The sequence below is a fragment of the Scyliorhinus torazame genome, chromosome 11 (genome assembly GCF_047496885.1).
Source record: "Scyliorhinus torazame isolate Kashiwa2021f chromosome 11, sScyTor2.1, whole genome shotgun sequence".
NCBI lineage: Eukaryota > Metazoa > Chordata > Chondrichthyes > Carcharhiniformes > Scyliorhinidae > Scyliorhinus > Scyliorhinus torazame.
In genome coordinates, this window is record NC_092717.1 from 218150975 (window position 1) to 218173867 (window position 22893).

A 22893-nucleotide genomic window follows, 5' to 3' on the forward strand; every position below is an offset into this window, starting at 1 on the left:
CACAAAACCACACTTAATTAGCACTAAATTGACAGTCATACTTGGAAAGACATGAAAATGTCCCATACATTTTAAAAGCAAGAAGTAAAAATAGCCCGAGCCACTTTGATGGAGAATGATGTGAAATCATTTTAAAGAGGATTAGAACATTAAAAGCAGAAATTGATGGGGTTGTAGACCAATCCAACGTCATCCATCTCCAAGTTGCCTGCCAAGTGTGCTGTTCTCAGACTTTTGCTAGTGCACCCCTTCTAACCTCATGGCTGAATGAAGATAAATCCAAAAAAGGGGTTTCTGATTTAATTCATTTAGCAGGAAGCCTAACTTTCTTTTTCATGTCAAAACCCCCTCAACTCCCAAAGTTTGTGAGACTTTATATATTGAACTGTATGTTGAGACGGATCAAGACAGTTAAGTGCTCTTCAGTAAAATGTGGGATTTGTACTCGTTCATTTGTGAAATTATTGATGTGAGTACAAATTTTCTATTTCCATAAACCGCGAGACTTTGGTGGTTGTGTAAGTTTCCCAGCGTAGTGAAATTGTTTATGTTAACATACTGTCCAAACTTAATACCATTCTCAAAGTGGATTGATAAATAACCATGTAAGACCAGCTTGCTACCATGAGTAGAAAGGACTTCTGCAGTTGTTTCTTCACAGCTCACAATGGTGAATAACAATTAATATGAGATAAGCTAAAAGGAAATGCTCGGGAATGTCACACATAAGTGATGTTTGAAGAACAAACTGTTTTATGGATCATGTTCTCCCATAAGCCACTCAATTTCAATAAATTTGAACTAACTAGGATAAAGAAGTGCGAGTCTTCCTGTTCATGTCCTGTACTAAATTGTGTTGTCAACAGTGCTTTGATTCTAATAATGTGTTCTCAGGAGGTTGGTTTGGCATTAAGAACTTTATTGGCGACAGTGGATGAAACCATTCCTTCACTCCCAGCAAGCACCCATAGAGAGGTAAGCAAATTGGCTTTGACTGATCAAATTGATTGCTACCCACAGAGCAACACTTACGAGTTGATGAGTAAATCTTGTGTATAATACATCTGAGCTCACTTCTTGTCCGTGTATTCATTATAATTTCCCACATCAAGATTTATAATGGAAACTGCCTGTGTAAACGTGCTAAACTATAACTACGTGCTCTATTCCCCCATCTCACCATTGCAGGGCAAAAGTGCGGAAGCACCATCAGAGGGAAGCTTTAATTGTACCACTGAGGGCTAAACAGCTGACTTGTAATGCAGACGCGGGTTCAATTCTCGTACCGGCCTCCCTGAACAGGCGCCGGAATGTGGCAACTAGGGACATTTCACAGTAACTTCATTGAAGCTACTTGTGACAATAAGCGATTATTATTATGTAGCCATTAAGATTGTGGCAATAGCTTTTCTAATGGGAATTTAAAATCAAAGAATTACCACATTTTTGGAATTTATCAATGAATCAAATTCTCTGGAAAATACTGTAGCACAAAGGACCTGCTCATATGTTTAAAAAACAATCAATTACCTATCACAGTACACATGAGGGGCGAAATTCTCCCCCAACGGCGGGATGCCCGCCGACTGGCGCCAAAGCCGGCGCAAATCAGACGGGCATCGCGCCGACAAAAAGGTGCGGAAGTCTCCGCATCTTTGGCGGCCTAGCCCCAACATTGAGGGGCTAGGCCGACGCCGGAGGGATTTCCGCCCCGCCAGCTGGCGGAAATGGCGTTTGTTGCCCCGCCAGCTGGCGCGGAAATGCGGCGCATGCGCGGGAGCGTCAGCGGCCGCTGTCAGTTTCCCAGCGCATGCGCGGGAGCGTCAGCGGCCGCTGTCAGTTTCCCGCGCATGCGCAGTGGGGAGAGTCACTTCCGCCTCCGCCATGGTGGAGGCCGTGGCGGAGGCGGAAGGGAAAGAGTGCCCCCACGGCACAGGCCCGCCCGCGGATCGGTGGGCCCCGATCGCGGGCCAGGCCACCGTGGGGGCACCCCCCGGGGTCAGATCGCCCCGCGCCCCCCCCCCCCCAGGACCCCGGAGCCCGCCCACGCCGCCTGGTCCCGCCGGTAAATACCAGGTTTGATTTACGCCGGCGGGACAGGCAATTCCTGGGCGGGACTTTGGCCCATCCGGGCCGGAGAATCCAGCGGGGGGTCCCGCCAACCGGCGCGGCTGGATTCCCGCCCCCGCCCAATCTCCGGGAGCGGAGACTTCGGCGGGGGCGGGGGCGGAATTCACGGCGGCCAACGGCCATTCTCCGACCCGGCGGGGGGTCGGAGAATGACGCCCGAGGAGTCAGGATAAATATATGTGTATGTGTTTGTATGCAACCCCCTTTAACTTGAGTGATTCAACTTAAATATAACCTTAGTTAATCTTTAGTCTTAAATAAGATAAAGGTTAGATTATTACAAAACTACTGCTGGAAGTTACTTTCTAGATGCCTTACTCTGTAACTTCCAATTGCAATTCTGCTAATCTGCTGTTGACAATTAATTCAGCTAAGAGGTGTGGGCTGGAACTGACTTCCTGAGGACTTCCAGGTTCTCTGCACACTGCCACACAAAATGGCTTCTTACAGCCTTCTTTATACCGTTCAAAAAAGACAAAAATGGCTGCTTGTTCATTTTCAATAAGTCATTGTTAGGAAGTTAATTACACTGAGGTCCTTTAAAGTCCCTTCCTGTTTCCTGTCCCCTTAATAGTCAATAGGTTTTCTCACCTTTTAGAAGATGCAGTGGACATCCCTGGGAGAGTCTTTGCATTTTAATGACTCTTCGTAGCCAGCTCTAGAGAGAAGAGTCTGAACAAACACAGGAAACTGCGAGGTTGTCTTATCAATATTACTATTTTGAAAAGGAACCTTCAACCCAATTTAAAGGTTTGAAAACAAAAATGCCCCTTTAAAACAGTTGTCCCTAAACATAAGATCTAGGAGCAGGAATGGACAATTCAAGCCATTCAAACCTGCTTCGCCATTCAATACAATTATGGCTAATCTCATCTTGGCTTCAACTCCACTTTCCTGCCTGTACTCCATAACCCTTCAACCCATTACGAATGAAAAGTCTGTCCATCTCCTCCTTAAATTTGCTAATTGTCCCAGCATCCACTGCACTCTGGGGTAGTAAATTCCAGAGATTAACGACCCTTTGAGAGAAGTAATTTCTCCTCATCTCTGTTTTACATCTGCTGCCCCGTATCCCCCCCTTTCCTAAAACTATAACCTTTCATTCTAGATTGTCCTACAAGAGGAAACATCCTCGCTATGTCTACGTTGTCAATACCTTTTATACCTCAATTTGATCTCCCCTCATTCTTCTAAACTTGAGAGAGTATACACCTAACCTGCTGAAGCTTTCTTCATAAGACAAAACCGCTTGGCCGGGATTCACCGAGCCGTACCGGGTCGGAAAATCACCAGGGGTGCGGATAATTCCCGCCGCTCCGATGCCAGGCCACTGATTCTCCGGCAACCGGAGAAGCGGCTCCCACGAGATTGCCGCAGCGTCGGTCGGGGGCCGCTGAAATAGGCCCCTGCGGCAATTCTCAGCGGGGGACCAGCCGAACTCCCGCCGGCGTGGTTTACATCTGGTACCACCCGGCAGGAGCTCGGAGCCGCGGTGGCGGTCCTGGTGGGGGGCGGGGGAATCTGACTCCGGGGGGGCCTCAGCAGTGGCCAGTCCCGCGATCAGGGGCCATCGCGATCTGGGGGGGACCTACCTTACTCCGCGCGGGCCCGCTGTGTGGCTCCGCCATGTCAGCGACGGCCGCACGGTCTGGACAGCAGGGCCCCGCCGGCAGCCAGAGCTGCGGGACACACGCCGGGGCCCTGCCAGCCCCCTGGAAAACAGAGAATCAACCCGGACTTTCGAGGAAAAAGTCCGGAGTGATTCTTGCCCGTTTTCCGGTGGGCCTGGGGACTTATTCCCCAAAAGGAAGAATCCCGGCCCTTATCTCTGGAATCAACCTAGTGAACCTCCTCTGAACTGCCTCCAATGCAACTACACCCCCCGAATAGACCAGAACTGTACACAGTACTCCAGGTGCAGTCTCACCAAAGCCTTGTAGAGTTGCAACAACACTTCCCTACTTTTATACTCTATTTCTACAGCCAGAAATGCCAAAATTCCATTTGCCTTACTTATTACCTGCTGTACTTGCATACAGGTTTTCTGCGATTCTGCAATCGTTCTGCACCGCAGCACCCTGATGTTTCTCTCCATTTAGATAATAAGTTGCCTTTCCATTTTTCCAACCAAAGCGGATAATCTCACACTTCCCGTAACAGCCTCCCCGAACAGGCGCCGGAATGTGGCGACTAGGGGCTTTTCACAGTAACTTCATTTGAAGCCTACTTGTGACAATAAGCGATTTTCATTTCATTTCATTTCACTTATCCATGTTCAACTCCGTCTGCCACATTTTGGCCAACACACCTAACCCATCCATATCCATTTGTAAATTTCTTATTTCCTCATTGCAACTTATTGCCCCACGTATTTTAGTGTAATCTGCAAATTTGGCTATTGTATCTTCTAACCCTGCATCTAAGTTGTTAATATAGATCGGGCGGCACGGTGGTTAGCACTGTTGCTTCACAGCGCCAGGGACCCAGGTTCGATTCCCAGCTTGGGTCACTGCCTGTGTGGAGTCTGCACGTTATCCCCGTATCTGCGTGGATTTCCTCTGGATGCTCCTGTTTCCTCCCATAAGTCCTGAAAGGCGTTCTGAATTCTCCCTCCGTGTACCCAAACAGGCGCCGGAATGTGGCAACTAGGGGATTTTCACAGTAACTTCATTCCAGTGTTTATGTAAGCCTACTTGTGACAATAATAAAGATTATCATTATTAAATAGTTGGGTTCTTGCCTAATTCTAGGGTGTACCCTGTGATACCCCGCTGTGCACACCTTGCCAACCAGAAAAGGACCCATTTAAAACAGAAGACCATAAGACACAGGAGCAGAATTAGGCCACTCGGCCCGTCGGGTTTGCTCCGCCATTCACTCATGGCTGATATGTTTCTCATCTCCATTTTCCTGCCTTCTCCCAATAACCCCTGATCCCCTTATTAATCAAGAACCTATATATCTCTGTCTTAAAAACACTCAGTGACTTGGCCTCCACAACCGTCTACGGCAAAGAGTTCCACAGATTGATCACCCTCTGGCTAAAGAAATTCCTCCGCATCTCAGTTTTAAAGTATCATCCCTTCGGTCTGAGGCTGTGTCCTCTGGTTCTCGTATTTCCTACCAGTGGAAACATCCTCGCCATGTCCACTCTATCCAGGCCTCTCAGTATCCTGTAAGTTTCAATAAGATCCCCCCCTCATCCTTCTGAACTACAATGAGTACACACCCAGAGTCCTCAACTGCTCCTCATATGACAAGTTCTTCATTCCAAGGATCATTCTTGTGAACTTCCTCTGGACCTTTTCCAAGGCCAGCACAGCCTTCCTTAGGTACAGGGCCCAAAAACTTACCCGGACTCTCTGCCTTCTGTTGATTAACCAGTCCTCTATCCAAGCTAATCAGTTATCCCGAACTCCATGTGATCTTAATATCATAATTACATGTTCATGACGCTGCTAACCTTAATTCAATTGAAGACCGCACAATGTATTGACTCCATGTATACAACAGTATAGGTAACTGACTGATAATTCAAGTAAAATTCTAAAAAAAAATTATTATGTGAAAATTTGTCTCATTTGTACGCACACTTGGCACCTCCACTGCCCACCCCCTGACGGAGTCATAACTGCATTCAACAGCCTTCTAGTGTTGCTGGAGCTGCCTACCGTTCACAAAACCTGTTTGATCTTCGGAGACCACCTATGGCACACCCATCCAACCGGCCCACCAGCACCTTCACCGGTACTTTCACAGCTGTGTTCAACAAGGAGATGGGCGTGTAGGACCCACACTCCAGTGTGTCCTTCTCCTTCTTCGGGAAAAATGAAACTGTTGCCTGTGACAACATTGCCAGCACACCCCCCTCCACCACCTCCCTGTACATCCCCACCAGGTGGGGGCCAATTCTGTTGCAAACTGCTTATAAAACTCCACAGGAAAGCCATCCGGCCCCAGGACTTTCCCTGACTGTTTTCCCCTGATACTACCCATCACTTCCCTCAGCCCAAGCAGTTCCTCCAATGCCTGCCTCTTCCCCTCCCCCAGCTCTGGGAACTCCAACCTGTCCAGAAACTGCCCCATAGCACCCACCTCTTCACCCGGCTCAGCCTTATACAACTTAGCATAATAATAATAATGATAATTATAATAGCCTTTTATTGTCACAAGTATGAAGTTACTGTGAAAAGCCCCTAGTTGCCACATTCTGAGGGCAGCATGGTAGCACAGTGGTTAGCACAATTGCTTCACAGCTCCAGGGTCCCAGGTTCGATTCCCGGCTTGGGTCATTTGCGTGGGTTTCCTCCGGGTGCTCCGGTTTCCTCCCACCGTCCAAAGATGTGCAGGTTAGGTGGATTGGCCATGATAAATTGCCCTTTGTGTCCAAAATTGTCCTTAGTGTTGGGTGGGGTTACTGGGTTATGGGGATAGGGTGGAGGTGTGGGCTTGGGTAGGGTGCTCTTTCCAAGAGCAGTGCAGACCCGATGGGCCGAATGGCCTCCTTCTATGATTCTATGATGATTCGGGTGCCTGTTCGGGTAAGCTGGTATAGGAATTGAACCCGCGCTGCTGGAGTTGTTCTGCATCACAAACCAGCTGAGCTAAACCCCGAAACATCTTGTTTATCTTTTCCAGCTCCGACACCACATTCCCTTTCTCCGCCCTCACCTTTAAGATCTCCCTAGACTCTGCATGCCTCCGCAATTGGTGAGCCAACATACGACTCGCCTTCCCTCCATACTCATACTCCCGTTTCGCCCTCCACAGCTGTCCACCGCCTTGCCGTCGTCAATCTGTCAAACTGCCCCTGCAACCTCTTGCTGTCCACCAACAACTCCTGCTTTGGGATCGCGAGTATCTCCTATCCACTTCGACTATCTCCTCTAACAGCCGCCTGAGCTCCTCCCTCCTCCTCCTATCTCTAAGAACCTTGGTTAACTAACAGAAAGCAAAGAGTGGGGATAAATGGCTGTTTTTCTTGGCAATCAGTGGCTTGTGGTGTGCCTCAGGTATCACTGTTGGGACCACAATTATTTCTTTTTTTTTAATAATTTTTATTAAAGGTTTTCATAAAATATCAATAACAAAATGAAAAAGGAACCCAACAGGGTTAAGTATAAAACATAGTCCAAAAAAGCAACCCTCCATACACCCCTCCCCCTGTACATAAATAATAAATTAACATTAACACCCCGACTTAATACAACAAGTATATACACCCCCTCAGACCCTCCAGTGTAAATAACAAAAACAAAAAATAATAACGTGACCACCCCCCCCCCCCCCCCCCCCCCCCCCCGAGTTGCTGCTGCCATCGACTACCGCTCTGCCAGGAAGTCTTAAGTACGGTTGCCACCGCCTAAAGAACCCTTGTACCGACCCTCTTAAGGCGAATTTCCCACACCAGCCTCCCCGAACAGGCGCCGGAATGTGGCGACTAGGGGCTTTTCACAGTAACTTAATTGAAGCCATCTCGTGACAATAAGCGATTTTCATTTCATTTCATTTCACCCTCTCCAACTTAATAAACCCTGCCATATCGCTGATCCAGGATTCCACCCTTGGGGGCCTCGTATCCTTCCACCGAAGAAGAATCCTTCGCCGGGCTACCAGGGACGCAAAGGCAAGAATTCCGGCCTCTTTCGCCTCCTGCACTCCCGGCTCCTCTGCCACCCCAAATATTACGAGCCCCCAGCCCGGCTTGACCCTGGATCCTACCACCCTCGACACCGTCCTCGCCACGCCCTTCCAAAATTCCTCCAGCGCTGGGCATGCCCAGAACATATGGGTGTGATTTGCTGGGCTCCCTGAGCACCTAACACACCTGCCCTCACCCCCAAAACACCGACTCATCCTTGTCCCGGTCACGTGTGCCCTGTGCAGCACCTTACATTGTATGAGGCTGAGCCTCGCGCACGATGAGGAAGAGTTCACCCTCCCCAGGGCATCTGCCCACATCCCTTCTTCAATTTCCTCTCCCAACTCCTCCTGCCACTTACCTTTCACCTCCACCGCCGAGGCCTCCTCCTCCTCCTCCTCCTGCATCACCTGGTAAGTTTCCGAGATCTTCCCCCCCCCCCCCCCCCCGAGAGCACCCTGTCCTGTACTGTGTGTGGCCGTATCCGCGGGAATTCTGCCACCTGCCGTCTGGGAAACGCCCTGTAAGTACCTGAAGGTGTTCCCCGGGGGGGAGCCCGTACTTCTCCTCCAGCTCACCAAGGCTTGCGAACTTCCTGTCCACAAACAGGTCCCCCAACCTTCGTATCCCTGCCCTGTGCCATCCCGCAAACCCTCCCCCTGTTCTTCCTGGGGTGAACCGGTGGTTCCCCCATAATGGGGTCCCTGCCGAGGCCCCCACTTCCCCCCTGTGCCGCCTCCACTGCCCCCAAATTTTGAGGGCAGCCACCACCACCGGGCTCGTGGTATACCTCCTTGGAGGGAGCGGCAGCGGCGCCGTTGCCAGCGCCCCCAGACTCGTATCCACACAAGACGCCGTCTCCAGCCTCTTCCAGGCAGCCCCCTCCCCCTCCATCACCCACTTGCACACCATCGTCACATTGTCAGCCCAGTAGTATCCACAGAGGTTGGGCAGCGTCAGTTCCCCCCTATCTCTACTCTGCTCCAGGAACACCCTTCTCACCCTCGGAGTCCCTCGCGCCCACACAAACCCCATTATACTCCTGTTAACCCGCCTGCAAAAAAGCCTTCGGGATAAACACGGGGAGGCACTGGAACAGGAACAAAAACCTTGGGAGCACCGGCATTTTGATTGACTGCACCCTACCCGCCAAGGACAGCGGCAACACGTCCCACCTCTTGAACTCCTCCATTTTCTCCACCAGACTTGTAAAATTAAGCCTATGCAGGGCCCCCCTGCTCCTGGCCACCTTGACCCCCAAGTACCTGAAGCTCCTCTCCACCTTTTTTAGTGGGAGCTCGCCAATCCCCCTCTCCTGGTCCCCTGGATGAACTACGAACAGCTCGCTCTTCCCCATGTTGAGCTTGTAACCCGAAAAGTCCCTGAATTCCCTAACAATCCTCATTGCCTCCGGCATTCCTCCCACCGGGTCCGCCACATACAGCAGCAGGTCGTCCGCATAAAGTGACACCCTATGCTCTTCCCCACCCCGCACTAGCCCCCTCCAGTTCCTTGACTCCCTCAGTGCCATAGCCAGGAGTTCAATCACCAGTGCAAAGAGCAGGGGGGATAAGGGACACCCCTGTCTCGTCCCTCGGTGCAACCGAAAGTACTCGGACCTCCTGTTTGTGGCCACACTCGCCATCGGGACCTCATACAACAGCCTAACCCACCTGACAAACCCCTCCCCAAACCCAAACCTCTTCAGCACCTCCCACAGGTACCCCCACTCTACCCTATCGAAGGCTTTCTCAGCATCCATCGCCACCACTATCTCCGCCTCCCCCTCCCACGCCGGCATCATGATAATGTTCAAAAGCCTCCGCACATTCGCATTCAACTGCCTCCCTTTCACAAACCCCGTCTGGTCTTCGTGGATGATCTGCGGCACACAATCCTCAATCCTCGTGGCTAAGACCTTCGTCAGCACCTTGGCATCTACGTTTAGCAACAAAATCAGCCTGTAAGACCCACACTGCAGGGGATCCTTGTCCCGCTTCAGGATCAAGGGGATCAGTGCCCGGGACGTCGTTGGGGGCAAAAGCCTCCCCCTCCCATGCCTCATTGAAGGTCCTGACTAACAGCGGGCCCAACAGGTCCATATATTTTTTATAGAATTCGACCGGGAAACCGTCCCGCCCCGGTGCCTTCCCCGCCTGCATGCTTCCTATCCCTCCTCCAGCCCAATCGGGGCCCCCAGTCCCGCCACCAGTCCCTCTTCCACCTTTGGAAACCTCAATTGGTCCAGGAAGCGTCCCATTCCTCCCGTGGGGGCTCGGATCGGTACAATTCCTCGTAGAAGTCCCTGACGACCCCATTGATGCCAACCCCACTCCGCACCACACTCCCTGCCCTGTCCTTAACTCCCCCGATCTCCCGAGCTGCGTCCCACTACCGAAGCTGATGCGCCAGCATCTGGCTTGCCTTTCCCCCATACTCGTAAATCGCCCCCTGGGCCTTCCTCCACTGCACCTCCGCCTTCCTGGTGGTCACCAGGTCGAATTCGGCCTGGAGGCTACGCCTCTTCCTCAACGATCCTTCCTCGGGCTGCTCCACATACCTCCTGTCTACCCTCACCATCTCCCCCACCAGCCTCTCCCTCTCCCCCCACTCCCTCCGCTCCTTGTGGGCCCTAATGGAGATCAGTGCCTCCCATACCATCCCCACTCTGACCTCCCCATTGTCGTTGGTCTCCAGGTACCTCTCTATACTTCCTCGGACCCACTCGCTCACCTCCTCGTCCGCCAACAGCCCCACCTCCAAGCGCCACAGCGGGCGCTGGTCCCTTGCCTCCCCCATCTCCAAGTCCACCCAATGCGGGGCGTGGTCCGAAATGGCTATTGCCGAATACTCAGTATCCTCTACTCTCGCTATCAGCGCCCTACTCAAGATGAAAAAGTCAATTCGGGAATAAGCCTTATCGACATACAAACAAAGAACAAAGAAATGTACAGTGCAGGAACAGGCCCTTCGGCCCTCCAAGCCCGTGCCGACCATGCTGCCCGACTAAACTACAATCTTCTACACTTCCTGGGTCCGTATCCCTCTATTCCCATCCTATTCATGTATTTGTCAAGATGCCCCTTAAATGTCACTATCGTCCCTGCTTCCACCACCTCCTCCGGTAGCGAATTCCAGGCACCCACTACCCTCTGCGTAAAAAACTTGCCTCGTACATCTACTCTAAACCTTGCCCCTCTCACCTTAAACCTATGCCCCCTAGTAATTGACCCCTCTACCCTGGGGAAAAGCCTCTGACTATCCACTCTGTCTATGCCCCTCATAATTTTGTATACCTCTATCAGGTCTCCCCTCAACCTCCTTCGTTCCAGTGAGAACAAACCGAGTTTATTCAACCGCTCCTCATAGCTAATGCCCTCCATACCAGGCAACATTCTGGTAAATCTCTTCTGCACCCTCTCTAAAGCCTCCACATCCTTCTGGTAGTGTGGCGACCAGAATTGAACACTATACTCCAAGTGTGGCCTAACTAAGGTTCTATACAGCTGCAACATGACTTGCCAATTCTTATACTCAATGCCCCGGCCAATGAAGGCAAGCATGCCGTATGCCTTCTTGACTACCTTCTCCACCTGTGTTGCCCCTTTCAATGACCTGTGTACCTGTAATCCTAGATCTCTTTGACTTTCAATACTCTTGAGGGTTCTACCATTCACTGTATATTCCCTGCCTGCATTAGACCTTCCAAAATGCATTACCTCACATTTGTCCAGATTAAACTCCATCTGCCATCTCTCTGCCCAAGTCTCCAAACAATCTAAATCCTGCTGTATCCTCCGACAGTCCTCATCGCTATCCGCAATTCCACCAACCTTTGTGTCGTCTGCAAACTTACTAATCAGACCAGTTACATTTTCCTCCAAATCATTTATATATACTACAAAGAACATGTGAAAAGAATGAAAATTCCCTAGCCCCCGGCCTTGCAAATCTCCAAGGGTCCACCCCTCCCATCTGGTCCATAATCCCCCTCAGCACTCTAGCCGCCGCCGACTTCCTACCCGCCCTAGACCTGGAGCGATCCAGTGCCAGATCCAGCACCGTGTTAAAGTCTCCCCCCATTATCAGGCCCCCCACTTCCAAGTCTGGGATCCGACCCAACATACGCCGCATAAAACCCGCATCGTCCCAGTTCGGGACATACACATTGACCAGTACCACCCTCTCTCCCTGCAACTTACCACTTACCATTATGTACCTGCCGCCATTGTCTGCCACAATGCTCGACGCCTCGAATGACACCTTCTTTCCCACCAAGATCGCCACCCGTCGATTTTTGGCATCCAGCCCCGAGTGAAACACCTGACCTACCCACCCTTTCCTCAATCTTACCTGGTCTGCCACCTTCAGGTGTGTCTCCTGAAGCATAACCACATCCGCCTTGAGCCCCTTCAGGTGCGCAAACACGCGGGCCCGCTAAACCGGCCCATTCATTCTCCTTACATTCCAGATTATCAGCCGGATCAGGGGGCTACCCGCCCCCCTCCCCCGCCGACTAGCCATGACCCCCTCCTCAGCCAGCCACGCGCCCGCACCCCACACCCGGCCCGTTCCCCACAGCGACATACCCCAGTCTCGACCCCCCCCCCCCACTCGCTCCAGCTCCCCCTTGACCATAGCAGCAGCAACTCGATTCCCCCCTACCCAACCCCCCACCCCCTGGCTAGGACCCATCCGAGCTGATTTACTTCCCCATTGCACTTCCGTAAGTCAGCTGACTCCTGCTGACCCCGGCCACTCCCGCCTCTCCTTCGACACTTCCCATTATGTGGCACACCCTCCTCTCCCGTCCCCATCCATAGGCTCTCCCCCTCCCCCTTCCGTTCTAAGCGCCGGAAACAACCCTCGCTTCCCTGCCCCCTCCAGTCTTCAGCGCGGGAAAAAGCCCGCGCTTTCCACTTACCTGACCCCGCCACCTCTGACGCAGCTCCTTTTACAGGCCCGGTCCCCTCACCACTGACTCGGGCCTCCCCCTCCCCCGCGGGGCCCCATCTCACCTCCAAGAGCCCCCCTGACCAACCCAACCAAAACAGTGCCCAACCCGCCCCAGCCACCCTCACCAACCCAAAAGAGAAACAACACAAAGAAAAAGGAACCCGGAGCAATACAAAGGCCCGCCCTCGAAACAAAAATAAACAGAGCATATCAACCGCAGTCCCCAATCGCCGTCCGGACCCTCAATCTGTGTCCAACTTCTCGGCCTGAACAAAGGCCCACGCCTCCTCCGGAGACTCAAAATAATGGTGCCGGTCCTTGTAGGTAACCCACAGTCGCGCCGGCTGCAACATGCCAAACTTCACCCCCTTCCTGTGCAGCACCGCCTTCGCTCGATTGTACCCGGCTCTCCTCTTCGCCACCTCCGCACTCCAGTCCTGATATAACCGAACCTCCGCGTTCTCCCACCTGCTGCTCCTCTCCTTCATGGCCCACCTGAGCACACATTCCCGATCGACGAACCGATGGAACCTCACCAGCACCGCCCGCAGAGGCTCGTTAGCTTTGGGCCTCCTCGCCAACACTCTATGGGCCCCTTCCAGCTCTAGGGACCCCTGGAAGGACCCCGCTCCCATCAGTGAGTTCAACATGGTGACCACAAAGGCCCCCACGTCCGGCCCCTCCAGCCCCTCCGGGAGGCCCAGAATCCGCAGATTCTTCCGCCTCGACCGATTCTCCATCTCCTCGAACCACCTCTGCCATTTCTTGTGGAGCGCCTCGTGCGCCTCCACCTTTACCGCCAGGCCTATGATCTCATCCTCGTTGTCGGAGATCTTTTGTCGAGCCTCGCGGATCGCCACCCCCTGGGCCGTCTGTGTCTCCAGCAGCTTATCAATAGAAGCCTTCATCGGCTCTAGCAGGTCCGCTTTAATCTCTCTGAAGCAGCGCTGGATACCCTCCTGCTGCTCTTCCGCCCACTGCAGCCACGCTGCCTGGTCTCCGCCCGGTCCATTTTGTCCTTCTTCCCTCGCACCTTCTTCGGGTCCACCACCACCTTTTTTGTCGCCCCGCTCCTAGTTGAAGCCATACAGTGACGGGGAGCTGTTGTAGACTCCTTCCCACACCGGGAAAGGTCGAAAAAGTGCTGTTGGGGGCCCTGAAAAGAGCCCAAAAGTCCGTTTTTGCGGGAGCCGCCGAATGTGCGACTTAGCTCCGCATAGCCGCAACCGGAAGTCCGCCACAATTGTTTCTAACTTACATAGATGATTTGGGGACCAAGTGCCATGTGTCAAAGTTCACAGATGACACTAAGATGTGTGGTAGAGCCAAGTGTACAAAGGACACTGAAAGTCTGCAGAGGGATATAGATTGTGTAAATGAGTGGGCAAGGGTCTGGCAGATGGAGTACAATGTTGGTAAATGTGAGGTCATCCATTTTGGTAGGAATAACCGCAAAATCTACTCTTTATTTAAATGGTAAAAAATTCAGCATGCTGCTGTGCAGAGGGACCTGGGTGTCCTTGTGCATGAATCTCAAAACGTTGGTTTGCAGGTGCAGCAGGTAATTAAGAAGGCAAATGGAATGTTGTCCTTCATTGCTGGAGGGATGGAGTTTAAAAGCAGGGAGGTTATGTTGCAGCTGTACAGGGTGCTGGTGAGGCCACACCTGGAGCACTGTGTACAGTTTTGGTCTCCTTACGTGAGGAAGGATGTACCGATACTGGAAGAGGAGCAGAGGAGATTCACTAGGTTGATTCTGGAGTTGAGAGGATTGGCTTATGAGGAGAGACTAAGTAGACTATACTCATTGGAATTAGCATCTTCCTGCTCTTTTTTTCTATGTTTCTAACCAAATGTTATGTAGATTTGCAGCTCACTGTGTAACTCTTTTTGCCTGAACTCTGTGCCTAATTTCCTCATCAGGTAGAGGCATGCATCAGGAACTCATCTTTGATTTTTCCAGCAGGATTTGGCCTAATTTTTTTTTAATGAACTTTAAAATGAGTGTCACATGGTATCATCGATTGTGTAACTCAGGCTATAGGGCACGTAAGCAGGCCAGTCGCCACATCAGTCCACGATGGGTTTTATGCTCCACTTGAATCTTCTCATATTTTCTCATGTAAATATACACCGCAACCATCAATTCCCTTCTTCATCATATGTTTGTCAGTTGCCCCAAAAATGCAACAATACTACTCATTTCAGTCACTCCCTGTAGTAGCAAGTTCCACATTCATAACACTTTTTTGTGAAGAGGTTTCCTCTGAATTCTGAATTTCATCCTGCCTTTTGTATATATATTTTTTAATAGATTTAGAGTACACAATTGTTTTTTTCCAATTAGGGAGCAATTTAGCATGACCAAATCACCTACTCTGCACATCTTTGGGTTGGAGGGAGTAAGGCCCACGCAGACACAGGCAGAATGTGCAAACGCCACACAGACAGTGACCCCGGGCCGGGATCGAACCCGGGTCCTCTATGCCGTCAGGCAGCAGTGCTAACCACTGCGCCACCGTGCTGCCCACGCCTTTCGTATATGGATGGACTCTAGTTATGCTCTTCCCCACAAGAGAAAACATTGGGCAGGATTCTCCATGGCGTGTTTCACCACTATCACCGGGGTTTCCCGTTCTATGCGCCATCAAAAATTTTCATAATTTTATTGACCTCCGTTAGGTCAAATCTTATTGTTGTGTTTGATGGTGTTTTTTTCTTCATATTTTTATTTTCACAAATCAGTTTTTTTTATTTGAATGTCTGTTAGTTTTATATTATAATAGCACATCAGTATTAGCATATTGTTATGGGCCAGGGTTTAGAGAACCCCAAAATATATCATGGAGTTCACCTGACCCACAACTTTTTATAGATTGTGGTATGGGGGGCACACGGCCCACTCTACAGGTGTGGTATGGAAAAGTATTTTTTAAAAGCAAAACAATGTTTATTCTATGAATTTAAGTTAACCTTTTTAAAACATACAGTGAACATCTCAGCAACCATTAATTCAAATACAATCCCCAAAAAATACAACACTAAGTAATCCTTAATAACTTCCCAAATAACATCCAGACAAAAGAAACACCTTTTTACAGAAGCACATTAGGTTTATATTCACTACTGAGAACATTTATCATTCTGAATTCACCAAATGATCAAGAGATAGTCATTTCATGGCAGAGAGATCAACAGTACACTTGCTCTGTCTGGCTTCAGCTCCAACACTGAAAACGAAACTAAAACACACCCTGCATCAAACAGCCTAAAATGAAAGTAAAACGCTGACAGACAGCCCAGCTCCACCCACTCTCTGACATCACTGCAGTAGTAAACACCCATTTCTTAACGGTACATTTCTTAAACACCCATTTCTTAAAGGTACTCTCACATGACACCTCCCCCAAGAAAAAAAAATAAACCATCAACTTCAAGCTGGTTTCATTTTTCATCTTTTCGCCATTCTTTAAGAAATGCACACAGTAAATATACTTTTTCGATTCAAAAAACAACACACGCAAACAGATATAATAATATAGACCATTTTTGTTCTTGTTCCTCCAACTGAAATCCTTCCTGATTTACAGTCTCTTTGAACAAGAAGGTCTCTGCACGATCTGTCCATTTCTCTGAACCTCGGCATTTCTCTTTAAAGTCAGATACTTTAGTTCAATCTGATCACAGAGTCCCTTGTAATTCTCCAACACAGGAGGAGCATTGGTTATCACAGCTTTCAGGCCGTAAAATGCCTGTTGACACTCCGCTGTCCACTGGAATTTGTTACGCTTCTTGAGCAAGTCCGTCAGTGGAGCAACCACACTGCTAAAATTGGGTACAAATTTCCAGTAAAATCCACTCATACCAAGAAATCACATTATTTCCCGTCGTGTCGAGGGTATCGGAAACTCCCCAATAACTTTTGTTTTCACATCCTGTGGGACCATTCGACCCTGTCCGATTGTATGACCAAGGAAAGTGACATGGGCCTTTCCAAATTAACTTTTGGCTAGGTTTATCACCAAATACGCCTCCTGAAGTCGATCGAATAACTCCATCAGATGTTTCAAATGTTCTGTCCATGTCAGGCTGAAAATTACCAGACCGCACAATTGGGTAATCCTGAAACGACTTTGTTAGTTAACCGTTGAAATGTGGCTGGGGCGTTTTCATGCCAAATGATAATGAAATGAAATTAAAATCGCTTATTGTCACAAGTAGGCTTCAATGAAGTTACTGTGAAAAGCCCCTAGTCGCCACATTCCGGCGCCTGTTCGGGGAGGCTGGTACGGGAATGGCATAACTTTGAACTGGTATATACCATCTGGAGTCACAAAAGCTGAAATCTCCGTCGCCCTTTCGGATAAAGGTACCTGCCAGTAACCTTTAAGTAAACCCAGTTTGGAAATAAAAGCTGATTGTCCCACTTTCTCAATGCAATCCTCCAAAGGTGGGATAGGATAAGAGTCCGTTCTTGTAACTGCATTAACCTTTCTATAGTCCGCACACAACCATTGGGTACCGTCCAGTTTTGGTACCATCACTATGGGTGAGTTCCATTGGCTGCAACCCACTTCAATTATGCCATTTTTAAGCATACTCTCAATCTCTTTGTTAACCTGTGCCAATTTGAACGGGTTAAGTCTATATGGATGTGGTTTGATTGGAACAGCATTTCCCACATCTACATCATGTATAGCCATTTTAGTACTTCCCAATTTATCTCTACAAACTTGCCCACGTGATATCAATAACTCTTTCAGGTCAGTCCGTTTTTCCTCTGGAAGGTAACTCAACAATTTATCTCAATTTTTAGGAACATCCTCATTTTCCAATTTAATTTGAGGCATGTCAAATTCACAGTCATCTGGATTTGGTTCATCACTTTGAGTTAGAATCATTAAAACCTCCACCTTATTCTCTCCTTCCCTTTCAAAATACCTTTTAAGCATATTCACATGGCACACTCGGTGAGTCTTCCTTCTATCTGGTGTTCTTACCACATAATTCACCTCACTTAATTTCCTTCAATCTGATAAGGTCCACAAAACCTAGCTTTTAAAAGCTCACCTACCACTGGTAACAACACTAAAACTGTATCTCCACTGGCAAAACTACGAACTTTGGATTTCTTGTCCGCTACCCGGTTCATCACATTTTGTGCAACTTTTAAATGTTGTTTAGCCAATTCACCTGCCCTATTTAATCGTTCCCTAAAATTTGACACGTAATCCAATAATGTAAGTTCTGATTTCTCACTCACCAATTTTTCCTTAATCAATTTAAGTAGTCCTCTAACCTCATGACCAAAAAGTAGTTCAAAAGGACTGAATTTGGTTGACTCATTAGGTGCATCCCTAATTGCAAACATACAAATGGAATTCCTTTATCCCAATCCTCTGGATAATCTTGACAATATGCCCTCAACATTGTCTTTAATGTCTGATGCCACCTTTCTAACACTCCCTGCGATTCTGGATGGTACGCAGTTGATTTAAATTGTTTTATTCCCAAGCTATCCATAACTTCTTTGAATAACCTCGAGGTAAAATTTGATCCTTGATCCGATTGTATTTCTGTGGGTAGTCCATATCTAGTAAAGAATTTAATTAACGCCTCCACAATCTTTTTAGCTGTAATACGTACTGGAATGGTCTTTGGAAACCTAGTAGACACATCCATTATCGTCAAAAGATATTGATTCCCATTTTTCGTTTTAGGAAGCGGTCCTACGCAATCAATTAGGACCCTTGTTAAAGGTTCCTCAAATGCTGGAATGGGTATTAAGGGCGCTGATTTTATCACTGCTTGAGGTTTCCCTATCACTTGACATGTGTGAAAAGATTGACAAAATTTAACTACATCTTTATGTAGTCCAGGCCAATAAAAATATTTCTGGATTTTAGTTCGAGTTTTCCTTATTCCCAAATGACCTCCCACTGGTACCTCATATGCAATTCGCAACACCTCCTTTCTATACCCTACCGGCAATACTACTTGATGAACTTCTGCCCACTTTTCATCCGCCTGCTTATGTAAAGGTCTCCACTTCCTCATCAAGACATCACTACTCTGGTATACACTCAGATTTCTCTCTGTGTATGATTTCTGATACATCCGTTTTAGTTCTGTATCTTTTTGTTGTAACTCCTCCAATTTTCCTGAACTAAAAATATCCGCCTCATCCTCCCATCTGTTCTTGTTGTTTTTCAACCATCTGATCAAAAATCGTTTCTGATAATTGCACTGCAACTTCATCTTCACTCTTTGATTTCTCCTCTTGTCTTAACCTGTGACTTTGCGACCTTGTTACTACACAATCCGGAAAAATCCCAGGATTTTCGCGCTTCAACACTTCAGTTGTCTGATTTTCCACTGGCTTACCAACCACCGTAGGCATCACTCCCACCGGCGATCCAGCTATATCATTACCCAAGATAAACTGTATTCCTGGACAAGATAGTTTCTCTATTACTCCTACTACCACTTCACCCCTCTTCACTGGACTTTCCAACCTTACCTTATATAATTGAACACTACTCCTCTCATCCACATATTACCACCTTTTCTGGCAACATTCTTCCCAAACTACATAACTCCTCATCTCTTACCATTAAAGATTGACTAGCTCCCATATCTCTTAAAATTGTGACTTCTTTACCTGCTCCTACTGATACACATGAGCAAACTTTACCCACACAAGTAAATTCTTTAAAGAGATCTGGCACCTTCTTATCTATCACCTCTTGATCAGGCTGTACAATATTTTGCACCTCCTTTGCTTCACTTGGGCTTTCCTTCACCAAAACCCAATTGTCTTATCCTGTTTTACCACATCAGCCTTCCCAGTGCTTTTCTTCAACCACCAACACTGTGACTTTACATGGCCTAGTTTATTACAGTGAAAACGTTTGAAATTTTTCATGTCTCTTCCACCCTCCTGGTTTTAGTTTTTAGTCTGAGGTACAATCTCCTTATTATCTCCCATCAGATCACCTTTACCGTTACCACTTGAGTATTTCTCATGTCCTCAGTTTCTATCCCTCAGAGGCTGAAACTGATGTCTGAAACCAAGCTTTAATTTATGAACTAATTCATAATCATCTGCCATTTCTGCTGCTAATCTCGCAGTTTTAACCCTCTGTTCTTCCACATGAGTTCTCACTACATCAGGAATTGAACTTTTAAACTCCTCCAAAAGTATAATTTCTCTGAGAGCTTCATACGTTTGGTCTATGTCCAAAGCCCTTATCCACCTATCAAAATTACTCTGTTTGATCCTTTCAAACTCCATGTATGTTTGACCAAATTCTTTCCTTAAATTTCTAAACCTTTGTCGGCTTCAGGCACTAGTTCATATGCACCCAAGATGGATTTTTCACCTCCTCATACGTCCCAGATACATCCTCCGGTAGTGATGCAAACACTGCACTCGCCCTACCTATCAGCTTTGTTTGAATCAGTAATACCCACATGTCTTGTGGCCATTTCATTTGTTTAGCTACCTTCTCAAATGAAATGAAAAAGGCTTCTACCTCCTTCCCATCAAACCTTGGCAATGCTTGGACATATTTAAATAGATTCCCACCAAGCCTTCCACTATGACGCTCTTTCTCACTATCCTCATCACTATCATCCAACTGTACCTTTCCCTTTACGCCTGCCAATTTTAACTGACTCATGTTTCATGGCCATTTTCTAAAGTTCAAACTCTCTTTATCTTTTCTCTGATCTGTATCTCCCTTTCTCTTTCTTTTTCCTCTCTCTCTCTTTCGTATTCAAGCTGCTTTAATTCTTTCTCATGTTCCATTTATTTAATTTAAAACTGAATTTTTTTTGCCATTTCCAATGAGTCAAACTGAACCTCAGGCAACTTTAAATGCTTAGCCACCGCCATAATTTCCTCACCTTTTCGCATTTTGTCAGGTAATGTTAACTGCAATGTTTTTATCAAATCTAACAGTCTGCTTTTAGTCTCTGTCCGTCTCCACCCCCAAAAACATCAGAGCTCTGAAAGAGCCATTGTCCACAACACACTCCTCACTTAAACTGAAATACCACACCTGAAAAGCAACCATAATATGCTCGCCCCTCACTGTCTTTACGTTCACTAAGCCAATCCAATAGATAGACTTTTATCCCCCTCGAGCCCCCAATTTGTTATGGGCCAGGGTTTAGAGAACCCCAAAATGTGTCATGGAGTTTACCTGACCCACAACTTTTAATAGATTGTGGTATGGGGAGCACACGGCCCACTCTACAGGTGTGGTACAGCAGAAATGGAAAAGTACTTTTTTAAAAGCAAAACAATGTTTATTCTATGAACTTAAGTTAATCTCTTTAAAACATACAGTGAACATCTTAGCAACCATTGATTCAAATACAACCCCCAAAAAATACAACACTAAGTAATCCTTAATAACTTCCCAAACAACATCCAGACAAAAGAAACACCTTTTAACAGAAGCACATTAGGTTTACATTCACTACTGAGAACATTTATAATTCTGAATTCACCAAATGATCAAGAGATAGTCTTTTCATGGCAGAGAGATCAACAGTACAGTTGCTCTGTCTGGCTTCAGCTCCAACACTGAAAACGAAACTGAAACACACCCTGCAGCAAAAACGAAAGTAAAAAGCTGACTGACAGCCCAGCTCCACCCACACTCTGACATCACTGCAGTAGTAAACACCCATTTCTTAAAGGTACATTTCTTAAACACCCATTTCTTAAAGGTACTCTCACATGGCAATATTACAAATTATACTCCCACCTCTAACCTTATTCTTCCTCTATAGATTGAGATGGCGCAAAAGCTATTGAATTCTGACCTCGCGGAATTAATTGGAAAAATGAAGCTGGCCCAACAATATGTGATGACGACCCTCCAGCAGGAATATAAGAAGCAGATGCTGACAGCTGCACATGCATTGGCCGTGGATGCCAAAAACTTACTGGATGTTATTGACCAGTCCAGACTGAAAATGATTGGAGGTCAGCCGAGATCCCTCTAGCCGTCCGAAGCCTGCTCTGGGGGTTCTTGAAATGGTCGCGTGATCAAATCTACCACCAGCATGTAGAATCACAAAGAGCCAAAAAAAAAACTTTATATATCTACATATGTAAAAAAAGCAGAGAAAGTACTGTCAAGCCGAGGATTCCGGGACACCCGAGGGCTGAGAATTCTTGCTCCACAGTACAGGAGCTCTAGACTGGAACACACTGAATAGAAACAGGCCAATATTTAGCTGCAATACATCAACCAGGATTTGAACAAAGATGTTATATTTTCAGACTGAAGTCATTTAAGGTAACAAAAAAAAAAAAAAAAACACCTTTCTTCGTTGCACCGCCTCGCGTGGAGAATGGAGGTGCTCCTGTATTTCGACAACACTCTGAAGTGTTAATTAAAAGACTAGCATGTAGAATAGACCTGAGACTGTACCTTGCTTCAAGCAGAAATACATGCCAGTTTGTTGAGAGAAAACCTGGAACCGAGATTGCGCTGCATTTGCAGCTGCAGCAAAATCGAGTGCTGTGTATTAATATTTCTTCTACCATTGTTTAACTTCATTTTTTTAATTATTTAAAACGAAAGCCATGATCACAATTAAAAACAAAATAGTTACTAACCATCTTGTTTCTGGCTTGTCTCGGAGTTTGTTGGGAACAGCCGTAGTATGCCGGTGTGGTACATTTTTATTTCTATTTTCCATATGTATTACCTGTTCTGTGGAACTCCCTCCTTTATTTTGGGGTATAAATTATTCTCAGGAAGAATATAATGAACTGTACAGTTATTTGACCTATTAAAAAGGTGTTAACAAAAAGCACAGCCTTGTAATGTTTCCTGCAGATTATCTGGCATACACCTGCACAGCGTTTACAATTTTAAAAAATTATATTTAAAACATGGGACTGGATGAGCAAGCCAAAGTTTTGAGTGATTTATGAGCTGGTATCAAAAGATTTGGTCATGGGAGCTTATGAATCTGGTTCACAAATATCCTCCGACTGCCTGAGAGGGAAGGGAAAGTGGCCCTACACGTGGATACAGTCCCACACTCGTGGACTCTTAATGCCTGTTTCATCTTGTGTTTCACTTTATCCCCTGGAGAGTAAAATGTAGATGTTGCCACAGTCCTAAAGGACCGTAGGCTGC

At 47.5% G+C, this 22893-nt stretch overlaps 1 protein-coding gene across 8 annotated transcripts in view; it reads left to right on the forward strand.

Moving 5' to 3' along the window:
• LOC140385791 (focal adhesion kinase 1) overlaps positions 1-22561 on the forward strand; it is a 904772-nt gene extending 882211 nt beyond the window's left edge. For all 8 annotated transcript variants that reach the window (XM_072468319.1, XM_072468317.1, XM_072468318.1 and 5 more), the window contains 2 exons: positions 895-975; positions 21530-22561. In XM_072468319.1, the coding sequence (XP_072324420.1) occupies positions 895-975; positions 21530-21745 (297 nt within the window). In that variant the 3' untranslated portion in view covers positions 21746-22561. The remainder of the gene's footprint in view (positions 1-894; positions 976-21529) is intronic.
• The last annotated feature ends 332 nt before the right edge of the window (positions 22562-22893 follow it).